The 13225-nt window shown below is 41.2% G+C and overlaps 1 protein-coding gene across 2 annotated transcripts in view; it reads right to left on the bottom strand.

Moving 5' to 3' along the window:
- The window catches only part of SLIT3 (slit guidance ligand 3), a 457068-nt gene that overhangs the window by 54555 nt on the left and 389288 nt on the right, over positions 1–13225 (bottom strand). For both annotated transcript variants that reach the window (XM_085073420.1, XM_085073421.1), the window contains one exon: positions 9968–10092. In XM_085073420.1, the coding sequence (XP_084929546.1) occupies positions 9968–10092 (125 nt within the window). The remainder of the gene's footprint in view (positions 1–9967; positions 10093–13225) is intronic.

Below are 13225 nucleotides of genomic sequence, written 5' to 3'. Positions count from 1 at the left end.
CCAACAGCAGCATGAAGGGCTAAATGTAACAGTGATTTTCTGATGCTTCATATAAAAGAATGAGATGGGATGGGATGAGAGGAAAGGAGAGGAGAAAAAATCCAGAAACAATAGAAGACACAGACACTCAGCACAAAAAGAGAATTCAGTCTGAACTTTTGAATGGAGCTTTTTTCTTTGAGTTTTACTTCTTTCATGCTTTTACATGCTTAGTAAAGTAAGAACTTTGATCAAAGGTTTTCCTGAAGCTGTGCCATGCAGCTATCCAATAAGGTATAAACTGATGCTAATTTTTACCTCATAGCATTTTTTACCACTGACTTTTTTCACCACTTGAAACCTTTATCCCTCTGCCAAAAATATTCAAAATTGGAAAGTAAATTGAAATTTTCCAGGGCAGGAAGGGAATGAGATGTCTTGTGAACAAAGTTTTATCACATAAACTTCCATTCCATTAGAAAACTAAGCTGGGAAATAAGAATGAGCCATTCAGCAGTTTTCCCTGTAATAAATACATTCAGCAGCCATAAATACAAGGAAGAAACAAGAAGAATTTTGTATAATTGACCAAGGAAACATGATACCACGAATTCAGCCTCACAGCCAACACAAGTTTGGTAGGAAAAATTCTCTCAAGTTCTATTAATGATTGTGCATTTCAGAGCCTTTCAAGGCAGGGAAACCCAGTTTTCACTATAATGGGACCATAAAAAGAAGTTTTACATGTACTGCAAGTCTTACAGCAGTTATGAATCTAACAGGGCATCTGGTGCTAACTGCAGCATGAGGGACTCAATGGACACCTCAACAACCATTAAAACACAGCTCTGGGAAGGGAATGCTGTCACATAATTAGAGATGCTCTAAACTGTGGGAAGAATGAAACTAACTTCAAAATTTAAAATTCTTTTCTTTTGCACGAAGGGCTAAACAATATAGCACTTATTTTAGCAATGACTTATTTTAGCAATGAAGCCATTTGAAACTGATTTCCTGATTGCATTGATATTCAGATTCAGCTGACACCCTGTTATCCACACACAGTAGTGTGAAGCTCTTCAGCAGATCCAGGTGACACTGTTTTCCTTATTTATGCTCTTTCTGGCCATGGACATAGCGGCTAAGCCTCAATCTGGAGAAGATGTATCTGATGCTCATTGGCAAGGTCAAACAGCTAGAAGAGCTGGCAGGGCCTGTGTTAGATCCATCTGCTTAGGCAAATACACAAATTATTTGGCAAGGCATGGATAATATCACAGTAATTTTGGATCAGACTGCTTTTCGATTGCCAGGTGGAAGTTGAAAGATTTTGATCATCTGTTGTTCACAAAAATCTTGTGACTCCCCCTTCTGAACACAGACCTTGCTACAGACACCCACACCTCGGTGACGATTCCCCACTTAAACTGAGGATGGATTAACTCTTTCTCTTCAGTCACCTGCCCCAATGGGGTAATAAAAATGTGCCTTCTGAGAACTCGTGTTTAAAAGCCAATTAATTCAACATGAAAAATTAATCTATTTCATCCACCTTCAGTTTGGAATAAAAGCTTTTTAATATAAATCTGAATTTACCAGGCATAATCTGATTTATTTTTTCAGTTCAGTGTTGCTGTTTGTACAGCTGTACTTACACTGACACATCCATACTATGACAGAGTTGCCTGCTGCTCATGAACATCAGAAAAACTATTTGCTAAATGGCACAGAAGGCAGGTTATGAAGAGACACTGATATTGTTCTCATGCTGCCCCTTCCACCACTCAGCTGATTGAACTCCCTCTGCAAAATTTCCCAGTGTTACTATCAAAAGTAAAAATACAGACAATATTTATGCCCCACCACCTTCAGCACTCTATAGGTACCTCCTATGCCAGTCTAGCTTCATCTGGCATCTGATGAAACAATAATTGGCCATGGCAGCAGCACTTCTTAGTGACTTCCTTGTCCTTGTTAATAAATCACGATTGTCAATTTATAGTAAATTAGGCAAACTCTGCTCTCTTAAGCCTCATTTTATTTAAATCAGAAAGATTTATGACCCTCCAGGGTATAATACACCTTCCATTACCTCTCCAGCTAGTAATCAAGAATATGCCTGTCAAAGTCAAAGTGCAAGGATTCATCATATTATTTTTTAAAAACTTTGGTTCTTCTCATATGAGTATGGAATTTAATTCTCTGTGGATATCTGAGGTTTATTTTGTAATTATATTAATTACCATGTAAATCCTGATTGCCCTTCTAAACCTCTCCTTACATAAGCACTTTGGGTTTCAGTGGTCTTTTGGGCTTTTAATCAATGACAGGAGATATGTCATTAATCCATCATGGAGTCAATTCACACAGCACATGTCTGAAATGAGTCCAGAGGTGCCAAGCTGGATGGGGCAGGTGCTCCAGAGCTTCCAAGGTTACAGCTGAGTGATCTAGGCCATTGTGTGAACATTTTGGGAGATGTAGAAGAAAATGAGGGACCCTGAAAATAGTTAATTTTGCTGAGGGTTGGCTCTATATGTAAAATACAGCCCAATATATTTGATATAAATCTAGCACTGAATATTTCCTATTTAGTCTCTAATTCAACCAGTATTCATGAATGAGAATAGTGTTTTTAGTACCTTTAAAATACTTAAAGGCCTATTTATTTTAAAGTACATTCTGCAGTGACAATAAAACTGTCCCTTTCAGGCAATCAAAAGTCAGTGCCTCTTTTTCAACATGAACTCTATAGAGAAAGTTACAAAGACTGGACATTTGTATAGATAACAAAAATACAATCAATATGATTTAAGAAATAAAACAAAATATAATCGTATTTTAAGTTATCTCTGCCTAATACTTTAGCTACTGAACAGCCTGCATGGAGAGGAGGAACACATTACAAGCAGGAACCCAATGAAATCTAACATGAGGCAGGGATTATGTGATTAAAAAATCTCTCCAAAAAGCTCACTATGTGTCTGAAATAAATAGAGCTAAAGATGCTGCAAGAGTCACAGTCCCTTGGAAGAACCTTCTGCTGGCACATCCCTGTTTGTTAAGGACATAGGCATTTGGCTTGCAACAGCTCTCTGCTGATAAAAGGTCTCACACTGAAATACACATTAGTTCAGCAAAAATGCCACTATAATCTGTTTTGCTCGTGGAAGATCTGCAAAGCTTCCCCTACAAGGATTTCCAGGTCAGAGACACCAGCAGTGCTTTTTGGTATCAATGTGAGAGTGGGCTGAACTGGCAGGTGACCCAGGCAGGCAGCAGTGATTTCAGAACCAACCATGCACATGGATTTTTCACACTACTGAACAAGTGAAACATGCCCACTGGAATAATGAGCAAGAGCACAATATTTATTTCAGAGGTTCTCAGCAGTGTGAGGAGGGAACCTCAGGGGCCATGGGGGTCAGAGAGCTTTGGGACACCCTTAGCTGCAGTGCTTGTGTTCTTACCCCTCCACACTGGTCTAATCCCAGTCTAACTCCCAAATCAGTCTGGCATTGGCTCAATTCTGTTAACAGGAGTGGATTTACTCTTCTTTTCATCTCAGCCTGCTTATAGCAACTTCATCAATTCTATCATCTCCAAAGGAAAGGAGAAAATAGGGCAATCAACCTCCCAGGACAATCTGTGTTCATGTTCTTGGACAACAAAAGAAACCCAAAAGCCATATCGTTGAGTACAGTCAGTGCCAAGAAAGCCTCAAGGATAACAGATGACAGCAAATCACAAGGAAATCTAACAATAAGGATTTTCAGCTGTGGCCAGCTACGTCAGCTGGTTCAATCATGCAGAAATGGTGGGATACAGAAAATTAAGAGCTGGTTAAACAGAACTTGATTAAGCAGAGTTAGAGCAACCAGCAATCACCTGAAAGACAGACAAACCACAGAGGAAAAAAAACTTTTACTTAGTGTAATAGGACCAGGCAAACATGAGAACAAGAGCCTGACATTTGGACTAAATGCCAATAAAAACTTTTCCTTTACCCTGGGAGAAGAAAGATTGGGAGTCTGGGCACTGCAGGCATTTAGAACCAGACCAGGAAAACAGCAGTGAAACCAAAGTGTGGGGGAAGAATCCACAGTGAACAGAAGGAAGGTGGCAGTGCCCACCTGTGGGTACAATTCCCATCCCCCTGAACTGCTCAGCTCCTTCTGATGCAGCACTGCACAAACACAGAAAATGCCTGAAGCTGCTCAACATCTGCTTTCTTGTTGGCCTAACAAAAGTGGAAATACTTCCTTGGAGCTGGCTTTATTGTTAAGAGCCCTCATTAGGACCTGCCACACTGCATGAGTGGCTTTTTACAGAGCCTGTGGTGGGTGTGTTTCTGCCTCTGCACCTTCAGCCAGCAACTGGGGCGGTAATCCCTCCCTGAGCCTTTCATTTGATGCTCTTCTACATGTAAATCTCCATTTTCTTTAGACCTACTACAACAGAAAGGGCAAAAAGAAAGAAACACAGGTCTGACTGAGGCGTGGTAAGTTTTACAGAATAAGCACATGGAAGAAAATATTGTGATTTCTGCATTTTTTTTTCTGCCCTAGGAGTTTTATATGAAATTATAACCACCTACTGCTGACACTGGTGTTTGCCCTAAAAATCCACACATAAATACAGATCTACTCAATTGGTATGGCCACCCAGTACCTCTCATCCCTAAAGGCTTTCCCTTTTGTTTTACTCTAAGTGGAAAATTCTTCTCCAACATTCATTAATAAGTATTTTCAGTACAGTTAAAACGATCACACAAAAGTAAAACACCCCAGATCACATAAACACACACTCCAGGAGAATTTATTAGAATGGAAGTTTGAGGCAGAACCACCTCACACAGACAGCATTCTGCTGCACTGATTTCTTCACATGAAAACTTGGCACTGAGCTGGCATTCCAGTGCCTGTCCCCCCAACCCCGGTCCAAGGCACAGCAGCACGTGGAGGCACAGAGAGGCATTTGCTCTCTTGGCTCATGTGGATGAGGGCAGCCTGCTTGGAGTCCCCTCCAAGTTCTTGTCCCTTTGCTATTCCAACCTGGAGTTTCTTTGTGTGCTGTGGAATGCACGTAGGGACCCACGTGTGTGTGTTAGCAGAGCCAAAGGAGCAAAAGCACAGAGGTGTGTCTGCACACAGCATCAGCCTGACAGAGCAGGCAGGGCTCTCTCTCACACACAGCAGCAGCCAGACTCTCCCTGGGCTCCATCCCCTCAGCCCCACCCACGTCAGCATCACTGGGACTCTGACCATGGAATTAAGTCCCTGTCTGCCCTTGAGCTGTGAGAGCTGCCCTGAGCAGCTGTAGATGAGCAAACACCACCATACCCACTGAGTCCTGTGCTGAATCCTCCCCAAACTGCCATCATCACAGGGCTCTCAGAGATTATTTGTGTAACACAGCAGAATCTCCACGAGGCAAAGTGCAAATACAGCAAACCTCCCATGCTCCAAGCACAGGCAAAGCCCCTAGCACCCCAGGAGCCAGGGATGCAGCCAGAGCAGCACCAGGGGCACAGGGGCAGTGCTGAGAAAAGCTGTGCCAGCCTTGTGCTCTGCAGCCACAGCTCCTGCCCAGCTGCACTGACCCCTCAAGGGCTGGCACTTCATTTATACCTGTGCACCACATGGGCTACGTGTGAATGAATCCCCCATACCCCAGAGACATCCTGCTCTGTCCATTTCTAACCTGGTTTCCAGGGATGAAAACCAGGCCTAGGGGGTGGGGAGGGGGAAGAACCAAATTCCTCGCAGAACTTTGGAGCCAGCTTCCTCACTAAATATCATTCTGGCTTCACTGTAATGCCTCCCACCACAAGAGTCTGGCTGCAAGGAATGCTGTCTCTCCAAAGCCCAAGAGCTTTACCCAGGATTTTTCCAATTGTATCTGTCATTCTGGATGATTGGTGAAATTGCCTGAACCCTCAAGACACCGCAGTGCTGCGAGAAAAGTCAGGACACTGGCTGAACTCAACAGGGAGGTGAATAGATTTGGATAAAATTTAGAGCAACTCTACCACAGACACGCATCAGCATCTGGAGCCTGGAGTGTGGGATATGAGCTGTGCCAATTTTACCTATCTTTACCTTCCATTTCTGACAGCTTTCAGTACCAGCAGAACCCAGAGGAGACAAATGTCCTGCATTCCAGCAGCTCTGGCTCCTTTACCTGAGCAATCAGAGAGGCTGTGGAGATTCCTAAGCAGGTACTGCATCTCCATTTCTGGGTTGGCAATGTTCTTTCATTACAGACAAAACAAAAATTTATTTTAAACTCTTTGCCCAGTTCTACAAATAATTCTATTTGAAAGAAAGCAAATGACTCTCCTTTATTTGTTGCTACCTCAGTTTTAAGAAAAAGAAAATATAAAAGACAAAAATCAGCCAAAAAACTCCAAAAGGGCATTTTCAGGATACAGTGATGGCAAAATGAGCGTTGGTTTCACCCACCTTAGTTTTTGCTACAGCTATTCATGTGAATTTATTTTCAACAGCTCATTGATTGCAAGTTTGATTAATCTCTTGAATTTTAACACCCATGGACTCAATTTTGCAATATCAAGGGGAATACTTAGAAGCCACACACTCTACAGAATGAATGAACTGGTAGGTTCCCGTTATCTCTTTACCAGCCCCAGCTGCACTCACACACTCTGGCTCTGCAGGTGGCCAGCAGCATTTCCAGCAGGAGAAAGCTCAAGCTCTCTGCTTACAATCATACTTTACAATCTAAACCACACATATTATTTAAATAATCATTCAAAGAATGCTACGGGGAAGAGAAAAAAACCCCAACCCACTGGATAATGACACCTATGTCTGTGTTTAATATGAAAACATGAGTTTCATAGCATGGAGAGCCAGCTCCTGCCAGCACTGCTGGCACCCTGGAGCTCATGCTCAGGAGCCTGCCAGATGCTGGAGGTGCCATATCCCACTCTTTGGGGCTTTCTCCCCAAAATATAACCACAACAGCACTGTTTCAACCATGGCTTATCTTCAGCAAACACATTCATCACCCATTTTAAGGAAAGAGCAGCAGCAAAGATTGTTATCAGCCCAGCCTTGCCTGTTCCTGAGTGAGCAGCCTCTGTTTCTGTCCTCATCAAACACCACTGGGGCCCTCTGGCCTCACAGCTCAGGTGGTCCATGACTTATCTCACTTCTGAGTTTACCCAAACCATCCAGGGCAGCATTGAAATTGCTAAGAGCCCCACAAGGTATACATTCAATAGCAAAAACATCTCTGTGAGCATGGAAAGTAAGGGATGGAACTGTCATCAGTGTGGCAGCGAAAAACAGACCACAGGCTTCTGAGAATCCAGTTCACTGCTAGAATGTCCTGATCCATCAGGCACCACTTTGCCAACCAGGTGGCTTTCTGCTAGCTACCCCACTGTTTTTTTCTTCAGGCTGGCATGGGCACAGGAACCCCAGAAAGCTGCTTGTAATGTCTGTCCCTTCCCAGGGAATATTATGAAGCCGTCAGCTTAAATTTGGAAAAAGGGTGGGTTTTTCACTTTATTGATGCACTCTTCCACACAGAATTTTTTTAAAATCTACATCAAACAAGGAAAAACAAATGCTGAGAGGGCAGATTTAGGGCAATTTATCAAGGTCTGGGAAATAGCTTCCAGATGGATGGAGCTGTTTGGTGCTGGCTGGTGAGAAGGAAGCAAGGTATTGTTATTGAATTAGCATGAATCTCTGGTGGAGAACTGCGTGGTAGATAGAGTGCTCCTTTCATATGGTTTGCATTTGGACCTGTCATATTTCATTTTTATCCAAAAACCTGTGGTAAAGACACACAGTTCTTTTTTTGCTTATTAAATTTCCACCAATTCTCCGTGACCTGTTATCCAGTCAGGATTTTCAAGCCCTGCTCCAAGTGCCATGCCTGCTCTGTTTGCTCTTTGCCACGCTTGGCTGACAGCTCGGTGCTTACAAGCTTACAAGTGGGTTTGGGGTTTGCATTCCCACACTGATGTCACCTGAGAAAGCGTGTGAGAGAGGAGAAAAGCTGGATGCTCCGTGAGATGCTTAAAGTGAGTCACATCAAGTGTTTACCAAAACATTTCCAAGGAAAATTATGCATCCTGAGGTTTAATGCACACTGCAATGTGCTATTAAATGAGAGGATTCTTCTCGATTTTTATTTTTGGTAAATCCTCCCTTCATAAACATGTCTTCTAGCAATATAAATGCATCTATACCAGTGACTTTGTGAATGAGAAATACTGCAAAAAATCAAAAGAAGAACCAGCAAACAAATATTTAAAGGCCAAAAAACAAGATATACTTGTAACACATTTTCACACAGAATAACCTGGATACCTGCTCCATGATACATGTCTTACAGATAAGATATATATACATATACATACATACATACATACATATATATATATATATATAGACATGTATTTTCCTGCTAGTCTTGAAATAATTTGTTTTTCAATTTCCCATCTGAAGAATTCAACCTAATTTATGTTAAAAATCAAATTAAAATGACCGTTCTCTCATTAAACTGAGGAGATAAACAGATTACTATCAACTAGTTTCAGGTAAACAGAATTTGTCAATATGGTCTTTTGAATCTTAGAAAAGTTTCTGGTTGATATGCCAATGTGTAGAAAGTTTTTTAATGACAGGAGATTTCCAATGGCTTTTTCAATTATTTAGGAGAAGTGTTGTTATTCTTAAGTGCATGGGCACTGGGGTGAAATAGAGGAAATAAGCTTTAGATCTTCCCTTTCCCAATGTTTCAGGGATCTATCACAGTTACTCTGGGATGGATCCCAGACAAATGGAGAAGGGAAATGGTGCTATCATCAGAACCAATTAATTCCTAAACCCTACCTGAAATGTAACACATGGATACTTGGGCTTACTTCCCACACATGTGCTTGCTTTTGCCCTTCTTTTTTCCCCAATAATTCTTATTATTTTGTGTTTTATGAGCATCTGTTTCAACTGACCAGGACTGTAAGGAATATCCAAAGAGGCGAATAAAATCACAATCTGCAGGATGCAGCCTACTTTGGCCATAACACCTGAAACCCCCCAGGATGTGAACAAATCATATGCCTCATTTATTACTTATACTTAAGCCTTCAGCTACTGACTCCTGAGCTAGATTTCTATCTCTATCAGCTCTGAGACAGTGCCTTGCTCAGCTCTTACTGTGCAGTGAGAAAAAGGGGAGTTCTCCATCCCTACTGAAGAACTGCTTTACTCAATGACATTTCCCCATTTGCAGTGTGTTATCAGGAAGCTGGCACTGCTCACAATGATTGGCATCCACAGGATTCAAATCTGCAGCTCCCTCTGTGGACATGAGTGCTCTGAAGTCAGAGACAGCTGATTTAGGAGTTGTTTCTGATCAGTGATCACATTTCTGCCCATCACTCTGGGTAAGGTGGATATAAACTACCAGGTATCAACATTCTGTCACTGTGGATCAAACTAGACCTTAATTCTCATCTGAACTGCCTCCCCTTTGGCTGGAAGCCTATGAAATGGTGATCTTGCTGCTGGCATAAAACAAACAAACAAACAAACAAACAAAAACCAACCACAAAAAAACCAAACTGAAAAAAACCAACCAAACCCAAAAAAGTAAAAGGAGGATAAAATCAAATTTGCCATTTTATATGGATATCTACATCACAGAATCAGAGACTGTCCAAGGTTGGAAGTGACCTTTGGAGATTGTATAGTCCAACCACCCTGCTCAGGGTTGAGCAGAGCAAGTTTCTCAGGATGCAGTCACAGCACAAAGCAAAGCCATTCCAACTTCATGGGATGAAACTTGTAGCAGGGCACAGCCGAAAAGTCACACACAACCTGCTTGAGCAAGGGAACTTTTGAGCCCAGGTGCCTGTAAAATTAACTTCTGCCAGCACAACAATTAAAAACCCACAGGTGATGGGGAACAGCTCCCTGCTTCTCACAGAGTTCATTTGTAGCCATACCTTGAAACCAAAAGGGCAAGTGCACTGGTAAAGCTCCACGGGGTCACTGCTGCACGTCCCGTTGTTCTTACAGGGGCTGGACAGGCAGGGGTTACACTTGGACACAACACTGAGATCCACAGGCTCTGGAAAGGCAAGCACAGAGTGTGAACAGAGAATTAGGCTGCAAAATTAACGCCTCCCATGCACACAGCAACATTTTTTCCTAAGCATTGGCAGAAATGCACATACTGCAGGTGCACTGCACGACACCGAGGGACTCCCAGGGATCAGAGAGGCTTTAAGTACTTAAATCAAGTGCTAGGCAAGTCTCAATGATGCTTATATTCTCCTGAAGATGCAAACATATGCTCTGAAAAAAACATGTTGGGAACCTCCAGGGAGTGGGTTATATATATATATGGCTTTCAGCAATTCTTCCTTTTCTCAGTTCTGGAAATCCTGCAACAGCAACCCCAGGGAACTGTAACCTGACATTTCTATGGCTGATAACAAGAATGAAAGTGCAGATGCAACAACATAAATAAAAACCATGCACAAGACAGATTTAGTTAGAGGCTTATGGGAATATTTAGGTGCAAAGTGCTCTACCATCCTTAATTTTAACAGAGTTTGAAACTTATTTTCTTCCCGTTCTGCCCAGAAGAATGATCAACACTGAGCTATCCCAGCAAAGTGCATTAAAGCCAAATATGTGAAGATGTAAATGTATGCAGGTAGATACACATGGCCATATTTAAACTATCTAATAAACCTCACATTTTTAGCAGAAATCTTTCACAGAAATACTGATGTTTGTAGGTGAGCAGAAAAATGAACACAGACTAAAACACTAATTACATTTAGGTTCCCAAGTCAATCTATATTTTATGGTTGAGATTTTACATAAAGCTAATTTAGGCAGTTATATTCACAGTTGTATTGACAGTTAAAATATGGTGATTTTTTAAAATGGCTACATTTCAAATAGTAATGAGCATTAACTCATTGGCTTTTACATGTAAAAAGTAAAACCTGCACTTTAAAGTGGCCTAAAATATATCAGGCAGTAAAGACCTTAAAATAATTTTATTTCATTTTTAAGGAAATACAAAGTAATTTACAATTGGTCCTGTATTAATCAGAAGTGGGCACAGAGCTTCTGTTTCTGCATGATAAATGGTAAGAAGGAGTAAATTGTGAAACATCCTGGAAGTGAAGAAAAGAAGTTTATATTTGATGTTCGAGAGAAGGTGGAGCTCCAGAGTTACCAAAACTAGGGATGAAAAAATCCCTTCCAGTCAGGGATTTGCTTTTAATAATCCTGCATGAGTTATAAACCTTCCCTTTTTGCTTTGAATACTTGCAGAGCACCAGCAGGGTTAAGAACATGGCAGAAATGGGGACTGAAGGGTCTCAGGTGACAGTGACAGCACCTGGCTGTGTCCTGGTCCTGCAGGGATGCTGATGCCATCAGGGGCTGACTGGGAGTACCATGTGCAGTAACGAGGGAAAAATACACAGGAAGAAAAAAACCCCAAAAATTAAATAAAAGACTGCTGTCATCCTATTCTCTCTTTGTGTTTTTGTCTTAGGTACACACCATACATGTTTTTACCTTGGAGTTAGGACAGCAAGAGGAAATCATACCCCAATTCCTGGCACTGGCAGGGGCTGGAATGGGATGTCTCTGAGTTACATTTGTCTTCATGGTAAAATACACAAAGAATAAACAAAGGTGGCTCCTCTGAGACCTCATGAGACTGGCAGCAGTGTTGCTCTTTTAGAGGTCAGTAAGACAGAATTTGTTCTATTATTTATTTATTTCATAATACATGTACATTTTCCATTTATTTCTATGGCATAGATCAAAGCTAATCAATGTAGGAGCTAATAAGAACAGTGTTAGTTCCTAGCAGTTAAGTAGTTCATTACTTTGCCCTTGTGGATTTGATTTATAAATCCATATAGCAAAATGCCCCCAGCCCAGCACATTCCTTTCCTCTGCTGCATAGCTGCGAGGGCAAGTTAATAAAAAGCAGAGCTGAGTTTGCATGACTTGCACATAACACACTTTTATTTTCTTGGCTCTGCTGAGACATAACCTCCTGCTCAGTCACAGGCTGAAAACATATTTTTAACAAGAGTAAGTTAAACTACTTTTTTTTTTCTAATGTAAAAGTTCCTGGAGGTCACAGAGGATATCTGAGTATGACCTTCCTGCAGCACCTCAAGGCACCCAGCCCAGCATGTGCCAGCCCAGGGTTTTGGGGCTCAGCACTCCCTGAAATGGGAAAGGGGTGCACTGACACTGCCAAATCATGCACTGGTTTTCAAAATATTTGTATTGTCACGACCAAAAGTGAATTTGTCTAGGGCCTGGAGCTTCTTGAACTTTACTGCAGCTTGTCCAGACCTTCAACAGTTTCTGCTTGTGCAAAGACCAACTCCAAATCAACCATTTTTTCTCCTTTTCTGTTCAGGTAAAGGAAGCCATGGAGACTTTTGGGATATTAAAAAGCACACCAGCTTTCTAGAAGACCAATCTAATATTTACACAAGAAGCATACAGCTACTTCCAATATCCTGGATCACAGATTTACTTACCTCTTGCCTAAGAGTTGCTTGTTTAGTTTAGAGAGAAAACGAGTGTAACTATTGATTTATGACAGGTTCAGAATGAAGAAGACATCTAGCTTCTCCTTCTGGTTTAATTTTCAGAACCTGTTTAATATACAGAACCAATTATTTTCTTTGGTTCACTTAATGGGAACAAACACATTATTTGGTATTTTTATTACTTAGTATATTTGTATTTCACATTTGAGAGACTATTGTAAAGTGTGTAGTTTGATAATTATGGTCAGAGTTCTGATAGTTTTGAGAGTGACATTTCAAAGTAATTAAATTATAAGGTTACAGTTATTAAAGATATATTTGAAAGGACATAAAATTCAGCTCAGCCTTGGGAACCTGTGTTTTAAAGCCACCTCAACACCATCATTTGTTTGTTCAGCAGTTTAATCCCAGCACCTATAAAATCACCCTGCCAGGCAATACTGTAAATGGGCATGGCACTCTGAGAGACATAAAAAACAGGCTTTATGCCCTCATTTCCATTTCTAAGAGAGGCTACTGATCCATCTTTTCCACTATAAATATAGCTCCATCTTCATGTACTTGCTTGTAAGCTAAGCAAACCTCCTAAACTTTTTTTTTTTAACGAGAACATACAGATATGTCTTAATCTCCACTCACTAATGAGCTACTTTATCCACA

The sequence above is a fragment of the Lichenostomus cassidix genome, chromosome 13, assembly GCF_008360975.1.
Source record: "Lichenostomus cassidix isolate B80296 chromosome 13, HeHo_3.0, whole genome shotgun sequence".
Classification (NCBI taxonomy): domain Eukaryota; kingdom Metazoa; phylum Chordata; class Aves; order Passeriformes; family Meliphagidae; genus Lichenostomus; species Lichenostomus cassidix.
The sequence above is the reverse complement of the archived record's forward strand: the minus strand, read 5'-3'. Positions and strand labels throughout refer to the sequence as shown.